The 25,948-nt window shown below is 33.3% G+C and overlaps 1 protein-coding gene across 2 annotated transcripts; it reads left to right on the top strand.

The window, feature by feature from the left end:
• The first annotated feature begins 775 nt into the window (after nt 1-775).
• plekho1a (pleckstrin homology domain containing, family O member 1a) lies at nt 776-18,029 on the top strand. Of its 2 annotated transcripts, XM_051136161.1 has the most exons (7): nt 776-1,021; nt 1,471-1,489; nt 2,750-2,896; nt 12,175-12,315; nt 12,657-12,761; nt 14,085-14,186; nt 16,425-18,029. In XM_051136161.1, exons 2-7 carry the CDS (start codon nt 1,487-1,489, stop codon nt 17,523-17,525), a joined length of 1,599 nt encoding a protein of 532 aa, XP_050992118.1. In that variant the 5' UTR covers nt 776-1,021; nt 1,471-1,486; the 3' UTR covers nt 17,526-18,029. The 2 variants fall into 2 exon arrangements, with proteins under 2 accessions (XP_050992118.1, XP_050992117.1); XM_051136160.1 differs by lacking the exon at nt 1,471-1,489.
• Nucleotides 18,030-25,948: the final 7,919 nt, after the last annotated feature.

The following is a 25,948-nucleotide window of genomic DNA, read 5'->3' as shown; positions in this document are numbered from 1 at the left end:
TGTGCTAGTTTGCAAATGTTTTATGTGATGTGGTAGTTGTCTTCTGGAGCCTAAGACAAATTTCCCTAAAAAGGGACAATAAAGTATACCTTGAACCTTGAGGTTCACTGAAACAAAAAGCTGAGTGTTTAGTAACAAACTTTTATTTCAGTGAATATCTTTCAATGCTTTGACTACAGAAATATCAAACATTTCCAATTACCATGGAAAAACGTTATGTTTTTATATATGCCCCAGCAGTATATTTTCACACTATATGGGGTAAGCTGTCACAATGTAACCTGGCTTTATTATATATTTCACCAAAACGTAGTATGCCTCAGTGTGCCAGTGTTGTTTTATTGTGTTCATTGGTTACCCAACAGTTATTACAAAAATGAGAATTTAACATATTACTTTGCAGGACAAAATTCACAAAAATATTCTAACATGAATAGCCTAAATCTAATCGTATAGCCATAACTTTAGTATTTTTTTCACTGCACGTTACTCAGTTTACTCAGAGTAATCTACTATTATTGAACATATCAAACATGGCCTGTAGTCTTGAATTCATTACGTTACACATGTTATATTGATTAGCACCGACAATAACTATAGCTTTTGCTGTACGCGGATTTGCATTGTGTTTAGTCTGATGAGGGGGAGAAAGCAAGCCATTGAAGCTCAATATGCAGCGTGACATCACGCCGACAGCTGTGCTCGTTCAATAGATGGAGCAGTCGAGCTCTATAAACGGGAAAATCCGTTTCGGTGAGAAGCACAGCAGCTCAGGGACTCACCCAAGCCAATGGAGAGCCTGTGCCCGCGGTTTGCAAACCGTCAGTGTAGAGACTGGCAGTCAATCAGCACTGAGAGCCAGCACCTCATCCCATCCACAGCACCTGCACCCTGCAAATTCACAGCAAAAGATAAACAAAAACCTCTCTGTTTCTTCTAGAAAGCGGGGCAGATCGCGGAATATACTTCGGGAAAGATACATTTTGCGAACAGCATGAAGAAAAGCCATTTGGTCAAAAGGGTGAGAATTTCATACACCGAGTCTCTGATGTGAAAATATTGATTTGGAGTGCTCTTAATTTGATAGTTTAATTGAACAATGACTGAATGTATTATGTTTCTAATATGTGTAAATTAATTTAACAACGACTCCTTTGTTATGAGACGCCGAATGAGATCACGTATGTCCGTTACACTTCTTCGTTAACGTTATGATGTAGTCAGTCGTGTAACTAATCTTTTATTCTTTTTAACAGAATATTTAATTAGCCACACCCTTAATTGAACTGACAGTAAAGTATTTTGGAAAATATTTTTTCCTAAATTCGCGTAGAGTGAAAATTTGACTTTCATTAGGGTGCATTATATCCGGTAACCGAACTAGTAATCATTTTTTTGTCCCCAGTATGTTTTATTACTAGTAGGTAATTTAATACTTACTATTACCCTATTTTTTACATTCACTTTCAGTATCCTGCTTATTCAAATGGTAAGTCCAATTTAATTAGACAAAAAGTCTATTTCCTAGTTACTAAATACGTAGTAGTTACTAGCAGGTTATCTATTCCAGCTTTAGTAGTACTTATTATTAGATGATATTAACTATTCATGACACTAATTAGACTACCAGTTTTTGAACAGTAAGATTTTTCTTCTGCTCACCAAGCTTGAATTTAGGCCTATTTGATCTGAAGTACAGAAAAAAATATGTAAAATATTTTTATTATTTAAAATAACTGCTTTTTATTTGAATATATTTTAAAATAAAATTTATTCCTGTGATCACAGCTACATTTTCAGCACCATTACTCTTCAGTGTCACATGATCCTTTAGATTCTTTGATGAATAGAAAGATCAAAAGATCAGCATTTATAAAATTAAAATGCTTTTGTAACATATATCTATATATATTAGAAACTTTTATTTAGCAAGGATGCTTTAAATTGATCAAAAGTTATGATAAAGACATTTATAATGTTCTTTTGAACTTTCTATTCATCAAAGTAACCTGAAAAAAATGCTACTCAGCTGTTTTCAACATAATAATAATACATGTTTTTTGAGCAGTAAATCAGAATATTAGAATGATTTCTGAAGGATCATGTGACTGGAGTAATGATGTTGAAAATTCAGCATGAAATTACAGGAATAAATTACATTTATATATATATATATATATATATATATATATATATAAAAACAGTTTTTATACATAGTAAAAATATATTTCAAAATGTTACTGTTTTTGCTGTACTTTGGATCAAATGCATGCAGTCTTGGTGAGCAGAAGAGACTTCTTTAAAAAAAAAAACATTAAAAAATCTTACTGTTCAAAAACTTTTGACTGGTAGTGTATATATTTCAACTGTTGCAATTAACATTTCTCACTACTCATAGTTGTTTTTTACTTGCCATATAACAGCAAATGGTGCTTATTAGATTAAAAATCGTACTAGTAAAACATTTTATATGCACTAGTATCTAATAGCTACTGAAAAACCGGATCTAGTGACTAGTGCTAACTGCTTGAGGAGACATTCTAGGACTTACTATTTAAAATACTAGTGAAAATACTAGTCACTTTTGGAAGACTTACTAATAGAAAAAAAAAAATAAGTACTAATAACAGATGTGGAGTAGATTTTTTGATGGCTAAGCATAGTGCAGTGCGACACAGATCAGTTTGAACTCGAATACTATTATGTAAGACGGGCGACACACTAACCGGGTCATTGTTGACACACTCAGGGTCTCCAGGATGCCAACCAGTCATCGTCCCAACCAGACAAAGTAGGCTGGATTCGCAGGTTCAGCGGCAAAGGAATATTTAGGGAAATATGGCGAAACCGCTTTGTGATGCTTAAAGGAGATCATCTGTACATCTTTGAAAAAGAGGTGAGTTATTAAGATTTTAGTGCATAAATCCTAATTTTAATGCTCAAAATAATCAATCAAAGCAGTGCAGGACATGTCAAATTTCAGCTACTATATAGTGAGTTATGAATGTTAATAATTGTTTGCCAAAACCCCCTGCTCTTGTTATAAAATACATACTTTTGCAACATCAAAGTAATCCCTTTGACAAGCTATGATTTTCTAAAGGGTATTATATAAACACTGAAAATTGAAATTCAGCTATGAACCTGTGCTTGTGTCATGAATTTTGTGTCAGTGCCTGTACCAACGATCCCTGAAGGTTGTGAAAGTTGCTTACAGATATTCAGTTGAATTCAATTTGTGCTTCATTGTAGCAGCAACAAATCTTTACAATTGAATCATTTGCTCACTTGAAGCATGTGTAGAGGGATGGTTGTAATTTTCATGGAAGTGTATCAGCGTGTTTCTGTCACTGCCTGTAGGCCTTCACTTTCACAGAGCCATCACATAACAACATATCATAATGGAAAACTATACAGCGGTGCCCTGGTTTTTCATGAAAGCGACAAATGGTTTTCAGAATTGAGGAAGCAGTCGGACATCCCTCATTCACACAGCTGCTGTTTTTTTAGATGACATGGTTATTTACTTTAAAAGATTTAAGACCAAGCTGCAAGACCCATCTCGCTCATTGGGGATGCACAGGACTTTGAATCCAGTGTCACGCCATCATAAGAAAGCCTTGTAAACAAACCACATACAACATCTAAGGGTTGCTGCAATTTACAGCCATGTATTTCTGTTAGAGGCACATATAAGAAATGGATAAGCTTTTTAAGTTTACCATGAACAGGAATATTAATGCAACTCTAAAAAGACCTTTAGTCTTTATTGTTTTATGCATAGTCTGTGCGTACTATCGGGTGATATTTTGTTAAGATTCAAATCAAGATCATGATCAATTTTAGAAATAATTAATGTAAGAAGAACATTAAATATGTGCTTTAAAATGACAGATTCACATGTGGAGACTAAACGCACATACAAAATGCATGTAGCGTTGCACTGAAGTACAGTAGAATGTTTCTTATTTATTAGTGAATTATTCAAATGTGAACTTTACAGGGACAAACCACATAACCATAAACTGGACCTGCTGACACTGATGCAGTTGGCACTTTGAGTTTGGTGTTTTAATGTATTTTAATATATGAGTATATTACTAATTCATTTGATAAAAAGATGTAGATGGGTTTGTTTCTTATGGAAGCCCGTTTCCAACATTGATAAAAAAATAAAAAAAGATTATTGCAACTTATCACAATATTTATCTTACAATTCTGACTTTTTCTCAGAATTGCATGATATAAACTCATAGTTGCGAGAAATAAATTCAGAATTGCGAGAATCCAGTTTAGTAGTCCATTTTTAAAAAGAAAAGTCCAGTTTAAGTCAAATTTAAAGTCTAGTTGAAAAAAGACTGATATGTTCTCAAAATTGTAAGTTTATATATATTACATTTCTGATTTAATAACTCACAATTGTGAGTTATAAAGTCAGAACTGCAAGATATAAACACATTTCTGACTTTTTTCTCAGAATAGTGTGATCTAAAGTCACAATTGAGAGAAATAAAGTCAGAGTTGCGAGAACTTGCATTTCTGACATTTTTCTTGCAATTGCAAGCTTGTATCTTGCAATTCTGACTTTTTTTCACACCATTCTGATTTTGTTCTCACAATTCAGACTTTATTTCTCACAACTGTATGTTTATATCATGCAATTCTGAGAAAGAAGTCAGAATTGTGAGTGTTTTCTTGCAATTGCGAGTTTGTATCTTGCAATTTTTTTTTACGCAGTTCTGACTTTTTTCTCAGAATTGTGATGTATAAACTTCCAATTGCGAGTTATAAAGTCTGAATTGTGAGAAATAAAGACAAGTTTAAAGTCGAGTTTTTTGAAGAAGTAAAATTTTAAAAGTCCAGTTTTGAGGGGGAAAAAAAGACTGTTTTCAGAATTGCGAGCTGAATTATGACTTCATAACTTGTAATTGCGAGTTTGTATCTTGCAAATGTGAGTTTCTATCATGCAATTCTGAGAAAAAAAAATAAGAATTGTGAGATTATATTTCGCAATTCTGACTTTTTTCTCAGAATTGTGAGATATAAACTTGCAATTGCGAGTTATAAAGTCAGAATTGCGAGAAATAAAGTCAGAATTGTGAAAACTCCAGTTTTGTATTTTTTTTTCCAAAAGTCAAATTTTTAAAGTTCGGTTTTGAGGGGGAAAAGACTGTTCTCAGAATTGTGAGTTTAATTCTGACTTCATAACTCACAATTGTGAGTTTATATCACGCAATTCTGACTTCATTTCTCAGAATTGTAAGTTTATATATTACAACTCTGATTTTGCAACCATCTAAACCCATTAAAAATGTATTGATGAGCTTTTTGCTTCAAAAGACATTAATTGATGGACTGAAGTGGTGTGGATTACTTGTGGATTATTGTGATGTACAGCCGTTTAGATTTTTATTCTGACGGTACCCATTCACTGCAAAGGATCCATTGGTGAGCAAATGATGTAGATGTAATGCTATATTTCTCCAAATCTATTCAGATGAACAAACAAATTCTTGGAGCATATTTCCAGCAAATAAACATTTTTGGGTGAACTGCTTCTTTAATTTTTACAGTCTGCACTCAGAGTATTTGAATCTAAAACTCTCATTCAGTCAGCCCTTCTTGAATTCCTGAAATATACTTTGATTTGGCAACCATGGCATCATCTTTTCACAAGCTACACGAGTTATTCAGTGAAATTAAAGTTGTAAAAGGAGGAACGGATCAGATTATTAGCATTCTGTGTACCCATCTTCCAGCTCTGAATTTTTCCACTGGTCAGGCAAGCAATGTTATTTTTACAAAATCAGAATACAATGTCAGCAGGTTGCATCAGTCTGAGTATGTGCGTTACAGGTCTGTCCTCTGGTGATCGCTGCCTTCGGGCTGTGTGTATTGTTTGCCGTGGCTGTCTATAGCACTGATAGCGTTATGCACCGCTGCACTTGACTTTCCCTGTGTGCTCAAGGTAGACCTGTTCTAGCCAGAATGATGTCACTTGACATAACTCTTCAATTGATCTCAGTCATATAGCATAGCGAGGCACACTTCATGCAACACGAGTCGTAAAGGCTGTGATCCTTTCTGACTCCCAGGAGAATCATTTGAAGTTTATACATGTAGACAGTTGAGCATCTATAACTGTGTTCAAAGTGCTTCTTTTAAAGCTCTCTCTATATATCTGGTGTAAATAATTGATGCTCTAGTCTGGTATTCTCTGTATTCTGGCTGATCAGTGATGGTTGAGAGTGCATCATGTGCAAATGGATCATATGTTAACATGTACTGAGGATTTACCCATGAACTGTAGATTCACAGACATCTGTAAATGTGTAATTTCAAGACCCTGCAGCGCTCAACAAGATTTTTTCGTACTGTAGTTCATAAAATTTATAGCATGTTTTTATCAACATATTTTACGTCATAAAATAGAAAAATCATTTACATTTTTAATAATAAAATAATCACAAGGTTTCATGTTGTTTTGTGTAAATAAAAAAATATTATTTATTTATAGTATAATTATAATGTTTATTATTATTATTGTATAAAATTCAAAGTATATTTGCACATTTATTATAAATTATTATTCACTCTCTCTTTGTATATAGGCCTATATATCAACACATTAATATGTTTACAAATAAGTACATATTATTGTTATTCATTTTGTAATTTTTGTAGAGTAGTTCTTAAAATATATACCATTAATGTATATATATTTTGTTACATTTTTAATAATTAATTATGAGGTTTCATGTTTTATATATATATACACAGTTAATATATATAATATATAATATTATTTTAATAATTTAATCTTTTTAGAAAATTGACAAATCATTTACATTTCTCATAATAAATTATGAAGTTTCAAGTTTGCAATTTTATATTTTTTATATATTTTATCTATATTTATAATTACAATTATAATATATTCTGTATAGTTTTATTAATTATTTATAATGTAATTATAATATATATATATATATATATATATATATATATATAATTATTATATAAATGTGCAAATTATATTTGTATATTTAATGCATATTATTCACTCTCTCTTTATATATAGGCCTATAAAAATAATATCTACATATTAATATATTTACAAATAAGTACATATTATTGTTATTAATTTGATAATTTTTGTACTGTAGTTCATAAAATATACAGCATTAACAAGTTTTTTCAACATATTTTTGAAAATAGGCATTATTGATTATTGATTTATTATTAATGAATTGTTGTCATTATAATTATTATCATTAATTTCATATTACAATTATATTATATTATTAAGAATTGTTATATGATTTTATATACAAATTATATTTAATTTATTTACAAATTATTATATATACAAATAATATTTAATTTATATACATTTACATGTTTTTTGAGCATATTTTAGAAAATGTACATTATTGATTATTGATTATTATTATTTATTATAATACTAATAATTATTATTAATATTATATTATAATTATATTATAGTATTAACAATAATTATTATATTATTGTATATATAAATTATATTTAATTTATAATATTATATTAATAATTTATTAATTTTGGCCTATAAAATAATATTTACAAATAAGCACATATTATTGTTATTAATTTTATATTTTTTGTACTGTAGTTCACAAAATGTTTAGCATTACCATGTTTTTTTCAACATATTTTAGAAAATTGACAAATCATTTACATTTTTAATGAACAGTTATGACATTTCATCTTTGTTGTTATATATAATTTTACATAACAAGTATGTATTATATTTTATATATAATTTTATTATTTATTTATTTATAAAATAATTATAATATAATTGTAAAAAATGTGCAAAGTATATTTGTATTTTATATATATTTAATGTATATTATTCCTTCTCTCTCTTTATGTATAGGCATATAAAAATATTATTTACAGATGAATATATTTACAAATAAGTACATATTATTGTTATTAATTTATATTTTTTGTACTGTAATTCATAAAATATATAGCATTAACAAGTTTTTTTCAACAAATTTTAGAAATGTGACAAATCATTTACATTTGTAATAATAATGAGGTTTAATGTTTGGTGTATTATTTTTATAGGACTATATAAAGAGATATATAGGCCTATTATATATATATATATATATATATGTGTGTGTGTGTGTGTGTGTGTGTGTGTGTGTGTGTGTGTGTGTGTAATTCACTCTCTCTCTTTATAAAGGCCTATAAAATAATACCTACATACTAAAGCATTTACAAATATATGTGAGAGTGTAATTGCTATGTAAATTATGAATTTAATGAAAATATTGTATCTTTCTTTTATATGAAGTAAATGAGGTGTCACGCGTCAGTCTAATCATTTGTGTGAGTTCTGATATTTTAACACTCACTTTCATCCATTTGTCAGGACAACAAGCTTTGAGGTTTACTTATGGTGTTTATTTTAATTATGTCTATTTTAGGAAAATTGACCTCAAAATAATGCAGTCAACCAGATTACCGACACTCTGAACACGTGATTCGAGGGGATTCCGCAAATCTATTTTCACCTTTAATTCCAGCCTGGTCATAGAAGTAAAACTGAGCAAGTATTCACTTCATGTTTACTACACTGCAGACTCCTTACATCCTGAGACGATTTCACAGTTGTATGGCTTCATAAAATACCAGTTCACAGTGGCTCAAAATCCAGCTCTAGTCTGAAATCCTCTGGAATTTCAGGGAAAAAAGCATCAAGAGAATGCAATATTCATAGGCGTACTCTTTACGAAGGCTGCATTTTAGTCCTTACATCAAGTTGTTGATGGAGTTACCTCCGTTAGAATGAAGATGGTCGGTTAGTGGGTTATTTTTGGAGGTGGTTAATCCAGAGATCAGGATGGCCCCCTGCCGGGAACGTGCTGTGCCAACAGTGGGGGAGTGAAATATTGATGTGGTGAAGAGAGGCCAGGCTCTTTTCCTCCAGGGGTCTTTTGCCCCATATTAGCATCACTAGTACGCTCTTTCTCAGAGTGTGCACTCACTCACATTTAAATGTGTGACCCCAGGAGGCCATCTGGAGGCATACGGTTACACAGATTACCTTTGGCCATATGTGGCATGGGGAGGATTTTACCTACATTTCGCTCTTTAATAAAAAACTGATTGTTTTGTAAACTACCTTAGCTGAATATGATATTGTGGAGTCATATTAAGCAGAGATGTTATGAACAGGCTGGTTTGCTTGTGCTTGCTGTTTGGTCTATGATCACGGATCACTTTGATCTTTCTACTTTAATCTCAAGCGCACTGACACCGGATTCCTTTGTTGCGTATTTCGGTTGCTATGGTGAATGCTTGGTAACCATGCAGAACTCTGACCCAAAATGTCTACGTTTATCTTTTTTCGCTCTGTGTGACATCACATGGTGCATGCTAATATCTAATACTGAGTTTTTGTGTTCGTCTCAGCAGAAACTCTTGTGACCCTCATTGTGGCTCTGTGGGATTTAAAGTCCCACTGTGGGTTTTTAACCCCCTCAGGTTCAGTGAAATTTATCACGTTTCCACCACAGTCAGCTATAATGAGGACTGACCTGTCTTAAAATGAGGCATTTTCACAGATGGGTCACTGGTTGAATAATTAGAAGAGGAGCTGAACTAACTGAAAACCGTTTGGAACATCTGTCTTGACTTCTGATGAAAAAGAACACCAGTCACAATTATTTTCCTATTGTCCTTTTGTATAATTTGGCATGTATCAAGTATATTGTGAGAACATATACACTAGTCAAAAGTTTTTGAACAGTAAGTTTTTTAATGTTTTTAAAGAAGTCTCTTCTGCTCACAGAGCCTGCATTCATTTGATCCAAAGTGCCAGCAAAAACTGTAAAAATTTTGAAACATTTTTACTAATTAAAATAACTGTTTTCTATATGAATATATTTTAAAATTTAATTTAGTCCTGTGATTTCAAAGCTGAGTTTTTAGCATCATTATTCCAGTCACATGATCCTTCAGAAATCATTCTAATATTCTGATTTGATTGTTTAAAAAACATTTGATTATTATTTATTATTTATTATTATTATTATGTTGAAAAACAGCAGAGTAGAATTTTTTTAAGGTTTCTTTGATGAATAGGAAGCTCAGAAGAACAGCATTTATCTGAAATTTATCTAAATTTGTAACATTATAAATGTCTTTATCATCACCTTTGATCATTTAAAGCATGCTTTTGAATGGTATAGTGTATAATGTTACAAAAGCTTTTTATTTCAGATAAATGCTGATCTTTGGGTCTTTCTTTTCTATCTCTAATCCTGAAAAAGTGTACTCAACTGTTTTAAATATTGATAATAATACTAATAAAAAATGTTTCTTGAACAGCAATCAGCTTATTAGAATGATATCTGAAGGATCATGTGACACTGAAGACTGGAGTGATGATGCTGAAAATTCAGCTTTGATCACAGGAATAAATTACATTTTAAAATATATTCAAATAGAAAGCAGTTATTTTAAATAGTAAAAATGTTCAGAATTTTACTGTTGTTGCTGCACTTTGGATCAAATAAATGCAGACTTCTTTAAAAACATTAAAAATCGTACTGTTCACAAACTTTTGACTGGTAGTGTATATATGCGTGATGTTTGTTTTGTTCTTAAGGTTTCATTGCGAAAGCATTGTCCAAAAAAAAATATGAACACCTCATATTTTCCTCATATTTTTAAAATAATAAATTCACATTGTGAGATATAATGCAACTGTAAAATATATACTCTAGCATTCAGAAGTTTGGGGGCAGTATGACTTTTTCAGAAGAAATAATACTTTTATGTTTTGACAGCAAAAGCATTTATAATGGTAGTAAAGATTTTAATTTCAAATACTTTCAAATATTATTCTAATGTAATAATAATAAGAAATGTTTCTTGAGCAGTAAATTAGCATAATAAATTGATTTCTGAAGGATCATGTGATACTAAAGACTGGAGTAATGATATTGAAAATTCAGCTTTGCCATCACATAAGTGATAAATTACATATATATTATGTATTAGAATAGAAAATGTTTTAAATTGTAATCATATTTCACAATAATACTGTATTTTTGATCAAATAAAAGCAACTTCAGTGAGCAAAAGAGATTAAAAACAACATTAAAAAATCTTACAAGTCACATTATAAACTGTTATGTAATTAAACACAAGGCAAGAATGAGCATAAATTTGCAGTTATGAGCGATAAACTTGCCATTGTGAGGTATAGTTGAAATTGTTGAGCAATAATAGCTTTGAGTTGGAAACTGTTTTCTATTCCTAGACTAGTAAGTTAGTCTAGGAATGGAAATGGTTAGTTAATGGTTAGTTAAAGGGATAGTTCACCCAAAAATGAAACTTCTGTCATTAATTACTCACTCTCATGACAATCCAAACCCATAAGACCTTTGTTCATCTTTGAACACAAATTAAGATATTTTTAATTAAATCTGAGAGCTTTCTGACTCTGCATAGACAGCAACGCAACTGCCACGTTCAAGGCCCAGAAAGGTTGTAAGCACATCATTAAAATAGTCCATGTGACATTAATGGTTCAATCGTAATTTTATGAAGCTACTACATTTCTGGGCCTTCAACATGGTAGTTCCGATTTCATCAGAAATATCTTAATTTGTGTGCTGAAGATGAACGGAGGTCTCACTGGTTTGGAATGACATGAGGGTGAGTAATTAATGATAGAATTTTCATTTTTGGGTGAACTATCCCTTTAAACATGTTTTCTATTGTTCTGTTTTTTTTGTTGTCCAGAAACATATTTTTATGACCAATTTAATATACAAAATATATTGTATTTGTTCTATGTATTATTCATATAACCTTAAATAAGCGTAGAGACGTAATGAAAAATACATGTTTATTGTGTTTTGTTGATTTAGTGTTCCGTCAGCATGGATTGAGCCCTTAATGATCTCACAGCAGTGTTCTGTTGAACATTAATTATTGCTGTCCTTCGAGCTAAAATCAATATGTCACACCATGATTCACTGTTGTCTGCACAGTCGGCCTGGGAAAGCGCTGCTGATAATTTCAATTAATGATAGCAATTGTTTCTAGCTTTAGGCGTGGTGATGGCCTGTGTCTGTGTGCTGATACTGCTGTTCTTGTGTCTAGATGAAGAATGATGGGAAGACTCATGAAGTGTTTGACCTGGTGCAGTATGAGCGCTCGGAGGAACTGCGAAAGGCCAAGAGCCACAGCAAGAAGAACCACAGTAAATTTACCCTGCTCCGCCGCCAGCACCCTGGAAACAAGGTAAGAACAAAACATTATGATGTGCCTCTTTTACTTTTGTGAGGTCTGATTTAAATTCATTTCTTAATTTATTGCACAGCAAAAAAAGAAAGAATCTGTGTCGGTTAATATCAAAGTATTATTTGATGAAAATTTAAAAGGGATCATATCCTGCAGAACTTCACAAACATGAAGATTTTGCAATGAGCAAACTGATTCCTTAATGAAAAGATCAAGGAAAATTTGTTTGTGTTCTTTCTTTTTTCTAAAGACCTTTAAAAAACATGTTTTAAAATTCTAAATACCACCGCCGTTCGTTTTTAAATCGTTAATATTTTAATGTATTTTTTTTACTCCGTTAGAGCCCCAATCTTGTATTTTTGGCCGTCAGTCCAGAAGAGAAGGAATCTTGGATCAATGTTTTAAACACTGCTATTACCAGAGCTAAGAATCGTGTGCTGGATGAGGTGAGTACAGACATTTATTATATTCTTTATTTATTTCTTGCAGTTTAAAGCTCATCTTCCCACCTATATTTTAGCTTCCACTCCTGCAGTCTCTTCCCACACTCTTTCCTCTCATTAGTCAGTCTCTTTCTGTATATATTTCTTTCTCTGTTATATTCTAGTGCTAACCCTCTTCTATTTCAAGTTTAGTTTTTTCTATCTTCCTGTAATTTTTGGGATTTTGAACTTTTAGGATAGAAAATTCAAAATTACAACTAGAAATATAATTATTTCACAAAAGCAATAAATGTAGAATATATTCACAATATTTTTTTACATACACATTTGAAACATTAAGCAGTGTTTAACCAAACCATTATTATATTGTGTTTTATATATATATATATATATATGTATGTATGTATTATACACAAATATTATATTAAAATATATGTAATAGATACAATATTATATATACAATAGGTATATTTCTTATGTATTATATTTATCATATTATATATTATATTTATTTATGTATTTTGTATGTATTTTCTCATTAAGAAATTAACATTTTTATTCAGCAAGGATGGTATGAAACTGATCAAGACTTTCAGTGAAGACTTTGACATTGTCAAAAAATCTATTTTAAACAGTTTTGGTCTTTTGAAATTCCTGTTTATCGAACTAACTTTTCTATTTAGCAAAGCACTGTTTTTAACATTGATTATAATAGGAAATGTTTCTTGAGCACCAAATGAGCATATTAGAATAATTTCTAAAGAATCATGTGACACTGAAGACTAGAGTAATGATGCTGAAAATTCAGCTTTGCCATCACTAGAATAAATTATATTTTAAAATATATTAAAATAGAAAACAGTTTTTTTTAAATTACAATAATATTTCACAATATTACATTTTTTACTGTATTTTTTTCATCAAAGCAGCCTTGAGCATAGGAGAGTTTTTTAATGTCTTTTTTATTGCTCTAGCCTCAATAGTTAAAATGACTTCTTGTGTCTAATAGAACTTTATATGTAGGAAAACATTTCACACAGTCTTGTTTTTACTTGTACAATCACTACATTTCATATACCAGAAACCCACTTGTGTGAATTTAACATCATCTGCAAATAGCACCATCTATTTATAAATCTGCAAATTCATTTTCACACCAACAACTGCTGGATTAAACTGAGATGAAAGTGAGACTAATTAACACTTGATGTCATATAGGCCTTTTGTGTTGTGTAAATTAGAAAGCATATAAGGCTGCTGAAAATGAATGTGTTAATGTAGTAAAAACGATCTCAGCTCCAGTTTTGTTTCGTTTTTGCTCTGCAGGTCACGATTGAGGAGGAGAGTCTTCTGGCTCACCCTACACGCGATCGGGCCAAGATCCCACTTGGGCGCCGTTTGCCCACGCGGGGTCATCTTATGGCTGTGGTGGGTGGCATTCTTGTTTGGACTTTGATTTAGATGAATGTTGTTGTTTGTCTGTTTATACTGTTGTGTGCCAGTGGAAATGTACTGACTTCATGGCACTGGGTGGTTGGTGCAGTAGGGATGAAATGTATATGCAGCTATTTATAACTTGACTGCATAACAGATAGTCCAGAAAACTTTTCTGAAACCAAACTATTTAAGTGTAAGTTTACCTTTCAGTTGTATCTGCACGATTGGGATTCTGTTATTTGATTTATCTGTCATTTTGCATCTAAATTGTCAAAGTACTGTTAAAAGATTACTTCACTCCAAAATTAAAATTTCCTGATAATTTACTTACCCCCATGTCATCCAAGATGTTCATGTCTTTCTTTCTTCGGTCAAAAAGAAATTAAGGTTTTTTTGAGGAAAACATTCCAGGATTTTTCTCCATATTGTGGACTTCAATGGGAGCCAATGGGTTAAAGGTCCAAATTGCAGTTTCAATGCAGCTTCAAAGAGCTCTACACGATCCCAACCAAGGAATAAGGGTCTTATCTAGTGAAATGATCTGTCATTTTCTAAAAAAAAATTAAAATGTATATACATTTTAACCACAAATGCTCGTCTTGCACTAGCTCCACCTCATACATTACATAGTGACAGTGGAAAGGTCACTTGTGAGGTAGGTGGAAGTACCGACCCAGTGTTTACAAAGTGAATGCAAAGAAAGTCAAACGCCCTTTAGAAAAAAAGGTAAAACAACGATGTCGGATGATTTTGAAGTTGGAGGAGAAAATGAGGTGGAGTTTTTTGCCCTACCCTACCTTTTTGAACCGGAGTACACAACGAAGAACTAATCACGCATGACCTTTCCAATGTGATTACGTAATGCATGAAGACACGGATGCGCATCGCAAAGCTAGTGCAAGATGAGCATTTGTGGTTAAAAGTATGTAAATTTTAATTTTTTTTAGAAAATGACTGATCGTTTTGCTACATAAGACCCTTACTGGGATCATTTAGAGCCCTTTAATGCTACATTTAAACTGCAATTTGGACCTTCAACCCACTGAACCCCATGTAAGTCCACTATATGGAGAAAAATCCTGGAATGTTTTCCTCAAAAACCTTAATTTCATTTCGACTGAAGAAAGAAAGACATAATCTTTTAATGACCCCATATAAAAGTTTGACTTTTTTTTTTAAAGAAATTAGTTTTATTTATTAGTTGTCTTTATTCTGCAAGGATGCATTAATCTAATCAAAACTTACAGTAAAGACTTACTTTCTATTTCAATTTTTTTTTATTTCAAATAAGTGCTGATTTTTTATTTAAAAAAATCCTTTTTTAATGTACTCCACCATTCAAAAGGTTGGGGTAAGATGTTTTTAAAGAAATACTTATATATACTTATACTTATGTTCAGCAAAGAGCAAAGATGCATTAAAATGATTAAAAGTGCCAGTAAAGACTTTATAATTTCACAAATGATTTTTTATTACAAATAAATTCTGTTCTTCAGATTTTTCTGTTCATCAAAGAATCCTGACAATAATGCACCCTGTGTTTTACAAAAATATTAACCAGCACAACTGTTTAAAACATTGATAATAATAAGAAATGTTTCTTGAGAACCAAATCATCAGTGATTTTTAAGGATCATGTGACACTGAAACTTCAGCTTTGTCTTTACAGGAAATAATTACATTTAAAACATTAAAATAGAGAACATTTCTTTTAAATTGTAATATTTAACAATATTGCAATTTACTACATTTTTGTTCAAATAAATGCCTTGCATTATGTAAAAAATCTTAGTGATCTTACAGACTTTACTATTTGAAAACTTGGAATCTGAGGGTGCAAAAAAGATCAAAATATTGAGAAAACCACCTTTAAATTTGTCCAGATGAAGTTCCTAGCAATGCATATTACTAATCAAAAAGTAAGTTTTCATATATTTACAGTAGGAAATGTACAAAATATCTTCATGGAACATGATCTTTACTTAATATCCCAATGATTTTTGGCATAAAAGAAAAATTGACTGTATTGTTGGCTTTTGCTATAAATATGTGCTACTTACGACTGGTTTTCTGGTCCAGGGTCAAAAATGTGGTTTAATATTTTATATTAATAACATATTTTTTTATTGAATCTGTTATAAATCAGACATATGTGGCACAATAAAAATCAGTAAATAAAAGTAAGCGCCTAAATAATAGAAAAAATTGTTTCATGCTTTCCTGTTTTAGGCCTCTGCTTCCTCTGATGGAATGCTGACACTAGATTTGGTGAATGAGGAGGATGCTAGTATGCTTGATGATGATCAGGATGAGTGGTTGAAGGACCATCAGGATAAGCTGGCTTCCGGCCGTCGACGTGCTGGCACTGATGCATCCAGGCCGCCGACCTCCGTTACAGACGCCAAGGTAAAAACCAGCAGCTTGCCACGCAGGAGCGAGTTCTCCTGGAACCATGAAAACCAGCCTCACACACCTCAAAACGAAAAGAAGTTAGCTCAGGTTCGTAACCGATGTGCTTCCATGGATGACGCTCTGTCCCGAGGAGAGAGGAAACCAAACAAGAAGAATGGGCTCCAGCCAACACTGGCCCAGAGTCCCACAGGCCACCTGCAGGAACTAATCAGCCAGCGGCTACAGAGGACTCAAGAGCTGCTAGCGGAGATTCAGGAACAGGAACCCCATTGGGGAAGGATGGGATCTTACCCCTACTTAAGAGGCACTGACTCCCCACGTCTCCGCCACCTCAAGGGCTCTGACTCACCACACTCCAAGGGCTCAAGCTCACATAGCTCACCCCACAGCAAAGGCATAGACTCACCCTCAGTAAGGGCGAAAGATTCACCTGGTTCCAAAGGGAAAGAATCACCACATGTGAAGTCAAAGGACTCGCCCCGCTTTAAGTCATCCAAATCCCCTCGTTCCAAGAACGCGCTTCGCTCAAAGAGCATCGATTCGCCTGATTCAAAAGAATCAAGTTCACCACATACGAAATGCATCGATCTGACCCACATTAAAGGTTCAGACTCGCCTCTGTCGACTGGCTCGAACTCGCCCCATATGAAGTCTACAGACTCTGCTTTTTTTCGGATCTCTAACTCGCCTCATTTTAGAAGCATGAAGGGTACTGATTCTCCACTCAGCGACGCTTTGGACTGGGACAGCAGGCGGGCAGCAGCTGAGCGCCTCTTACAAGAGGCCATTTCCTCCTGGCGAGAAGCTAGAGAGGTTCTGGCTGAGGTAAAGGAGCTACAAGCCAGACAGCAGCGGGCAGAACACAGTAAAACTGGAACACCCACAACACCCTCACAAAATCGCACGCAGAAAAGCTGAATCTTTAGTCAGTCATAGTGCTTTCTAAGACTTGTGAGCCTTTACAATGAATTCAAGGAAAGGAACAATAGGTGGAACTTTCTGTCTTGCCCACAGCACAAACCAGTGTTCTGTTTTATCTCACAGTCTATTGTTTATATATTAACTGTCGTTCCTCTGACACCTGAAACCTTTGTCTTTGCACTTTGAACTACTGTATTTTTACTTGTGACTCTTTCAAGGCTGTACTGCTTCTATTGCCGTTGGTAATGTGTAATGTTCCTCATGATTAAACTAGTTTATGGTTCTCTCTTTGCAAAAACACCTCAGGTAAAAAAAAAAAAAAAAAAAAAAAATATGGGAATGTTAAGCTTTGTGTGGAAAAAATGTTTCAGGTAAAGGTTCGCAATTGTCCTAGACACAAATGCATTTTGTCTATCCTACTTCCAAATATCAAGTGGATCAATTATAATTTTAATAAGCGTTTCAGAATATTTGTATATTTTCCCTCCCAAATTACTAAAGATGCACACATTTTAAAAATAAAATGTTTTTTTCTTGCTACTGCACTTTTTATTTAACAGAGTTTGAGTATCTTAACTAATGTGGTCAGTATTGTTTGAGTGGAAAGTGATCGCTGCCTAGCTCTCAATCCAGTAATGTTTTTGATTCAGTTCCGATTCATTTGGTCAATTTTGCTTACATATTATTAAATATATCCACCTTATACTTAAACACGGAAGTAAGCTTCTGAATGAGACTTCCGTTTTGTTAGCTGCTATATGGAAATGAGAAGAATAACAATGTGCAATGATAAAACGGTTTGCACTACAAACCAGTGTGTTCATAATTACGACAATACATTAAAATAATATGGTAAGACTCAGCAATTTACAATATCAAGCAGCAAAACAAGCTGTTTTGTACAACTAGATAAAAATAGCTGGGAGCAGATGCAGATGACCCATAACATTTACAAATAGCCCACACTTACAGAAAAATTGATACTGTGTTTTTATTTAGCAATGCTAATGTGACAGATTAGTTTATTAATTAGACACGATTAGTCAAGACAGTTTATTTTTTAACAGTCATACAAATGTATCTATATGCCTCAGAAACAACCTTTGCTTGGTGAATCTAGCTGGATACTGCCTTCTCTTACACTTGAATTGCATCACTCTGAGATTCATTTTTCATAAGGCAGGTTGACCCCCTCATTTTAGAGGCCTGGTGTTGTTTTGAATAATTACTGTACTGAATTCCATCAAAGAATACCTATGAATGGGATGCATTGTGATTTGAAGAAGCTGCTTATTAACATCTTTTGTCTGTCTGGATGAATAGTAATTATGAGGGCATAATTACAGGCCTGATCATCAGTTACTGATATGAGCTCAAATCAGGTGGGTGGGTGAACAGAGTCAACAAATGCCCATGTACTCAGTCAGTGCACTGTTTTGAGTCATGTAACAGAACGTACAGTCTATTATTGTAACAGAAATTGCTCCACATGATTAAAGTTTTTATTAGGAAACACAAGTACCCATTAGATTATGACTGTTCTGAAAGCCCAGAGTTTTAGCCATATTAGATGACAAAATGAGCATAAATCATAGACCACTAAATTAATTATGACTGTAATCTAGGCCACAGCTATCCAAAGCAGGCTTGACTTCAGCATGCCAGGTTTAACATAAAAAGCTTATTCACATCACTAAACGTATGGCTAATTAAATTTGGTTTAAGGCCAAGTGAGGTCATAGCATACAGCTTTTAACCTCATTGCTCTGCTACCCGCCTCTCACATGCTCTTTGACATTTGCTGATCCAATATAACATGATTTCTAGTGACAGATTCTGATAATGTGACTAAACTAAAACACATTTAAAGGCACAATATGTAAGATTTTGTTTATTAAATTATCCAAAAACCACGAGAACAGTATTATATATTTTGTTGACTTGTGTACATTCTAAAAAATGCTGGACTATTTTTTTTCAGCCTGCTGGGTAATTTTATTGGGTTGTTTTTAATATTTTTACCAAGGTGCTGGGTAGTTTTTCTGCACTTGAAAAAAATGCTGGGTTATTTTTTTAACCCAAACGTTGTTCAGCTTGTTTTTATATATATATATATTTTTTACCCAGGTTCTGGGTAGTTTTTCCGTAACTAAGCTGCTGGGTCATTTTTATTGGGTTATTAAATATTGGGGTTTTTTTTCTACCCAATGGCTGGGTTGAGCCTGTGTCCAAAGAAACAACCCAGCTGCTGAGTTACAGTCAAAGTCCGGGCTTTTTGAGTTCTCTACAGGAGCTGGTTCTCAGCGCCGCCCATTTGGTGCACTTCTTCAGCGAAATAAAGGTTTGTATACATTTTATTTCATTTATAAAGTCTTCTTTACTGTGCTATAAATTATATTATTTTATGGAATGCAACATACAAGGATGAGATGTCAGCCAGCTGCGTTAGCAGCGTTCATTTTACATGATGGAAACGCCTTTTGCCTTGCATATCATAAATTGATTTTATTCGTAATAATACTGATAATAATACTGAATTTTGTTTTGATGCTAAAATATGTTCTCTAATCTTAGTACTGTTTGTTTATGGGCAGGGTGTGGCGTCAGTCACGGCATCTTTTAGCTACAAGTGAAACGTGAGGTGGCGGTCTGAAGTTCATAGTTTCCCTGGCAAACAGCAGCCCAGCACCAACTTAGATTTCCGCGACACACCAGCACAAGAATTAGCACTATTTCTGTGAATAGTGATAACAGAGAACCGTTGAATACACTTAAATGCTACTTTTAAATGTTACATTTTTTATTTATAAAATGCTTGTTAAATGAGTTTAAATGTATGAAATAATGGAAACTATGCTGTATTCACGGAAATAAATTCAATTTGTGTTATATTTTTTCCATGGGTGTTCTTGCTAAATAATAAATGTTTATCTTTTGATTATTGCTGTTGCCTCTATGATTCTATGTGTGATTTTTAAGCCCATTTAAGCCATCAGTATAATCATTTTTAAACAATAGTTAACAATTAGACTTAAATAAAACAACCCAGCATGTTGGGTAAAACATTTAATCCAACCAGCTGGGTCAAGAGAACCCAGCATGTGTTCTGTCTAATATTTACCCAGCATTGAGTTGCCAAAAAACCCAAGTTGGGATGTTTTTAACCCAGCATTTTTTAGAGTGTATTAAAACAGAAAATACTTATTTAAAATTTTAATAGTATTTTACAATATTACTCTATTTTGGATCAAATAAATATAGCCTTGATGAGAATTATTTTTTAAAAAACATTACAATATTTTAATTTTTCCAAATATTTGACTGATCTATTCTATTCTATTCTATTCTATTCTATTCTATTCTATTCTATTCTAGCAAATCCAGCCAGCACATCCTTTAGAACATCTGTTCAGTGATGCACATAATGCATTCAGATGCATTCAGTCTGAGTAACAGCCTGTATACACTAGACGTGTTCATATTCATAGTGTACTCATGTGAAACATCACTGACACACTTTAGGGTATGATACAAAACTGAGTCATTCTCTTGGCCCAGTTCCAATCCAGGATGAATTCGGTTCATTGTGTGGAGCTTTGAAATCTTATCATCAAGATCTGCGGTATGGCCAAATGCAAAATTTTGTTGTTTAATAGGGAAACTTATGGTTAAAAATAACTCCCAGGTCTACTCACTGACTTACAATAGTCAGCAAACACTTCTAAAATGCATTTAGTATTATTATTTCATTACATTATTATGCAATTAATTATTATGCTATTATGCTTTTCCATGTTTTTATGCAATATATGGATTGCGTCATTTAAGACAATACAGATGCTTGCTTCATAACAGTGAACTGGCAAATCTAATCAATAAAACACATTTTCTAATATGTGTGAACTGGTTTTGCTGCATGACTAGAATGAATGATTTATATCCCACTCCCCTCTGTTTCTCACTTCTAACCATTCTTAATAAGCTCTGGGACCTGTGAGGAGCAGCACTACATTTCCTCACAAAAAAGCTGTGTAGTTTTGTAATCAAACAGATTATGTAGCATCCAACATGGCATGTAGGATTGGTATACATTTGAAGGACTGCTTTTCCTTCACATTTATTTTTTATTGGGCTCATGTTAACATTCTTCAGGCAGCATTCTGAAGGCTAATTCTGTATGCAGGGCTTGAAGGCGAGCGGATGAGCGGATGATCAGCAACACCTGATTCATACTGAGGCAACCGATTCATCTGGGCCAATGAGAGCGTGTATGTAAGTGTGGGTAGAAGGGGGTGGGGTGTTGCTTTGTGACTCATTAGCCTCCCAGCATCTGGTTTTGGTGCGCTTCTACTGATTCAGATAGATTACTAGAGACATCCCGGAGACGTCATTATTTGGTTTGAAGCCTGAAGCGAAATGGTATAGCCTTGCTCACTCTAAAATTGTATTTTTGCATAGGAGAAAGGCTTAGAAAGAATGGCTGTTGAATGTGACCTATATTCACAAATAGATCAGACACAGTGCCAGCACCGCGTGGGATTTATATGCTATGTGCCTTGTGCATCTGTTTAATAAGTATGATGTATGCTCAATTAATCAAATCAAACCAGTTCACTTCATTATGGTGGTTCTGATGAATTTTAGGTCCATTTACATATTTAGGTATTATTAGTATTTCCAGATAACTATGTATTAGAGCAAGTTTTCCAAACTTGGGTTCATGAGGAAGGTGCAGTGGGTTTGTGAGCTGATGAAAAGCCAATAATAATTTCTATCAAATCAAATGAAAGATGCAGGTTAATTGCTATGTGATCCACTGTATTTAGTATCTCAGAGCGACTCGGTTCACAGTAAATGCAGCAAACTCCATGTCACCTTGTACAGCAAGGTTAACAAATGCAAAGTGTGCTGGGTTTACTTTATTTACACATTTTATTTGCATAATTTTCAACATTTTGTGGACAAAAGTTTACAGGATTACAAGCTTGAGGATCTGAAATATAAACATTTTGGAAAAATAAAATATCATTTAAAAAAAAAAAAAAAAAAAAACAAATATAATTAAATATTCATGATTTATTTACAAAGGTTTTATCCACCTTTTTTTCCTGAGTAACTGATGAGTGTCGCCATGATGGAGTCTAAATTCCATTTGGGCGCTTTCGTCTTCTGGTCTCAATAGAAATCCATGTTAAAACAAGGTGAAAAGATTGACTGAATTAATTAAACTGAAATTGAAACTTTTAAGTTTAAGCTGTTTAAGCTGTGCTGTTGTTAGCTGCACAGTAACAACAATAAGCTTAATGAGTTCTTGTGAAATACTTGTTTTGCATACCAGCAAATCTCTCTGTGTCTGCTATGCCGTATGACTTGCATAAACAATGACAAAAAAAACCAAACATGGCTTTCACCGCTTAACTTGAAAAAATGTGTGTGATATAATAAATAAAATGTTAAAAAGAGTCTGCTCTTATCATTTTGTAGACAAAATCCTGCAAACTTTGCACAGATTGGGAGTCCATAGAATGCAGCGTTGCCAGGTTTTCTAGAAAAAACTAGCCCAATATAAAAAAACAAAAGTTTCTCTGGTACAATTTGCATTCCAGGGGCTAAATAACACGTTACTGAGGTTGCTTCAACCCGCAGACATGAAAAACAACTTGGGGGGGGTTCCACTTCCAGAACAAAAATGTACAAATAATTTACCCCTTTATCATCCAAGATGTCCATGTCTTTCTTTCTTCAGTCGTAAAGAAATTATGTTTTTCGAGGAAAACATTTCTTGCCTTGTCTAACTCTGTGTATTCCGGTTCAAGACAGTTAAGGTATGTCGAAAAAACTCCCATCTCATTTTCTCCTCCAACTTCAAAATCATCCTACATCGCTGCAGAAGTACCGACCCAGTGTTTACAAAGTGAACATGCAAAGAAGGTCAAACACCCTTTACAAAAAAGGTAAAACAGCGATGTAGGACGATTTTGAAGTTGGAGAAGAAAATGAGATGGGAATTTTTTGACATACCCTAATTATCTTGAACCCGGAATACACAGAGTACATGCAGAGCTACTCAAGACAAGCATTTGAGGTTAAAAACTATATAAATTGTAAAGTTTTTAGAAAATAACCGATCGTTTCTCTAGATAAGACCCTTCTTCCTCAGCTGGGATCTTTGAAGCTGCATTTAAACTGCATTTTGGAAGTTCAAACTCGAGGGCACCATAGAAGTCTACTATATGGAGAGAAATCCTGAAAGGTTTTCCTTAAAAAAAATCAGAATTTCTTTATGACTGATAAAAAAGAAAGACATGAATATCTTGGTTGACAAGGGGGTGAGTAAATTATCTGTAAATTTTTGTTCTGGAAGTGAACTGTCATCTGTTTTCAATGCAGCTATCCTTGCGCCACTTCATGTCCTCTTCTTAGTCCTTAAAATATGACATATGAGTTACTGCAAAAAGACACTGTAAAGTGATGAAACCATGGCGCCATATGCTTTTTAAAAACATTTTCATAGGTTTAACATTAATTTGACAAGAAACACCGGAAATGTAAAGCATCGTTCCAGTCGTACCAGGCGTCCATGTTCAGGAAAAAGGGGGATAATAGCAGTTAAAGTGGTTTGAGTCCAACTTAAGGTCTAACTGCAAAAACCCTCACTAATAAAAGATTAAATACTTTATTTATTTACTGGCATGTCATGTGAGCATTAAATAACATCAGAAACCATAAACATGTGAGTCTGAACTTTGAATCTGTAGCTTTCCAAGCTACAAGATATAATTTAAAGTAGTTACACTACAACCATTAAAGATACTTAAGGTGCAGTATGTTTTATTAACAAAAATTACATAAAATGTAGACTTAATGCAACGTGAAATATAATGGGTCTGATTTACTAGAATGAATCAGACTTTTCATCACTTGTTGCCAAGTCCTTTGTTTTCCCATGGAATTGAGCTATTTTAACGCTGTTGTCGTCAGTTTTTTTTTATGTCCACAGGTTGAAGAGACCCCAATAATGGGGTAATTTTACATTTTATCAGGGGAATTCTGACAAAAAACTTATATTTTACCCCTCTGAACTCGATTTTATCCCCACGAAAGGCGATTGGGGTAGTTTTGTTGTGAAAACCTGGCAACCCTGTTCACCATTACAAATGTGAGCACATTTAATTATTCTGTCAACTATTCATCACAAAAAGAAAATGTTTGTGTATATATATATATATATATATATATGTATATGTATTGTTTTGGTTTTAGGACAACATTGATGGATATATTTGTTTATTTAAAATCTCATAGTGGGATCCAATTGCCATAACTGAATTAAAAATCATATTAGGCTCCTCAGGTGAAAATGACAGACTACGCTCTGGTGACTTCAATATTCGGTCCACTTAAACCCCAGCCCTTTTTGGTCAAGAGGTGTATTTTTATCTCAAAATTCTATCAACAGCTAATGGATAGAACCAAGTTCCCACCCTAAAATTGTTTGTTGATAATCTGTTTTGGTTATCAACAAACAATTTTAGGGCCTATTGTGACAGATGTATGTCACAGCATAGGGAAGAATCTGTCGCTACATCCTTTTTATCACAACCTCTAATACTGTTACACTGCAACTTGTTGGAAAGTATAGCTTATTGTAACAGGTGCACTGAACTTGTGTTAAACTACTGAAGTGTTGCTTTTAGTTAGTTACTGTCCAACACAAAGTGATTTAAAATCTATGACTAATGTCACATGAATACATTCTGAAGCACAGGCATATGCCAGGAACTCCTAGCAGATTACCATTCGGCTAAAAATATACGTCTCGGTCACCGGTTTTATTTCCAGTTCCAAATCACATCTCTGTTTCCACCTTTCAACAATAACATTGCTTCCTCCTTTTGAGAGAGGATTTTCCCCAGTGCGAGTGTTGTGCGGATGCTAGCAACAGAGCTAAAAATACATGCAGTTTTACTAATACCACATGATAAAAAACACAAACACGCTATATAGCGCTCTGGGAGAGCAAAGGCCTAAACCTAATGTGTCATTTCTTTCGGACCAGCGCACAGTGCACATGGCCACTTATAAAAATAACATGACAACAGAGAGCTTTTAGAGAGATGCTGGGCTTTGCATATTTAAAGGATGAGCCACGCCACATGTAAACACTTGGACAATCAACTCTAAAGGGGTTAATGCAAAAGTACTCTTTTCAAAAAACTGGTGTATCTAGAACAGATATAAAATATTTTGTTTAACATGCATTTTAAATGTTCAGTTTCTAGTTTGCATTTTTTGCATTAATGAATAACCAGTCCTATCTGTACTTTTGTGCTGTACATCCTCTTTAATAAATCATTTCCTCTTAAACACTTCCTTCAACCTTTTTAACAAGATAAAAAGTGAAGGGGATTCAGCCATAA

Source organism: Labeo rohita, chromosome 19 (assembly GCF_022985175.1).
Source record: "Labeo rohita strain BAU-BD-2019 chromosome 19, IGBB_LRoh.1.0, whole genome shotgun sequence".
Lineage (NCBI taxonomy): Eukaryota > Metazoa > Chordata > Actinopteri > Cypriniformes > Cyprinidae > Labeo > Labeo rohita.
Note: the sequence above shows the minus strand (reverse complement) of the source record. Positions and strands in the feature narration are given on the sequence as shown.

Bases quoted from the DNA above. Each gene is read 5' to 3' on its own strand.
- plekho1a (XM_051136160.1), top strand. From the start codon at position 995: ATGAAGAAAAGCCATTTGGTCAAAAGG. The intron at 1,022-2,749 runs GTGAGAATTTCA...TGACACACTCAG, and splicing joins AAAGCCATTTGGTCAAAAGG to GGTCTCCAGGATGCCAACCA. The intron at 2,897-12,174 runs GTGAGTTATTAA...TCTTGTGTCTAG, and splicing joins TGTACATCTTTGAAAAAGAG to ATGAAGAATGATGGGAAGAC.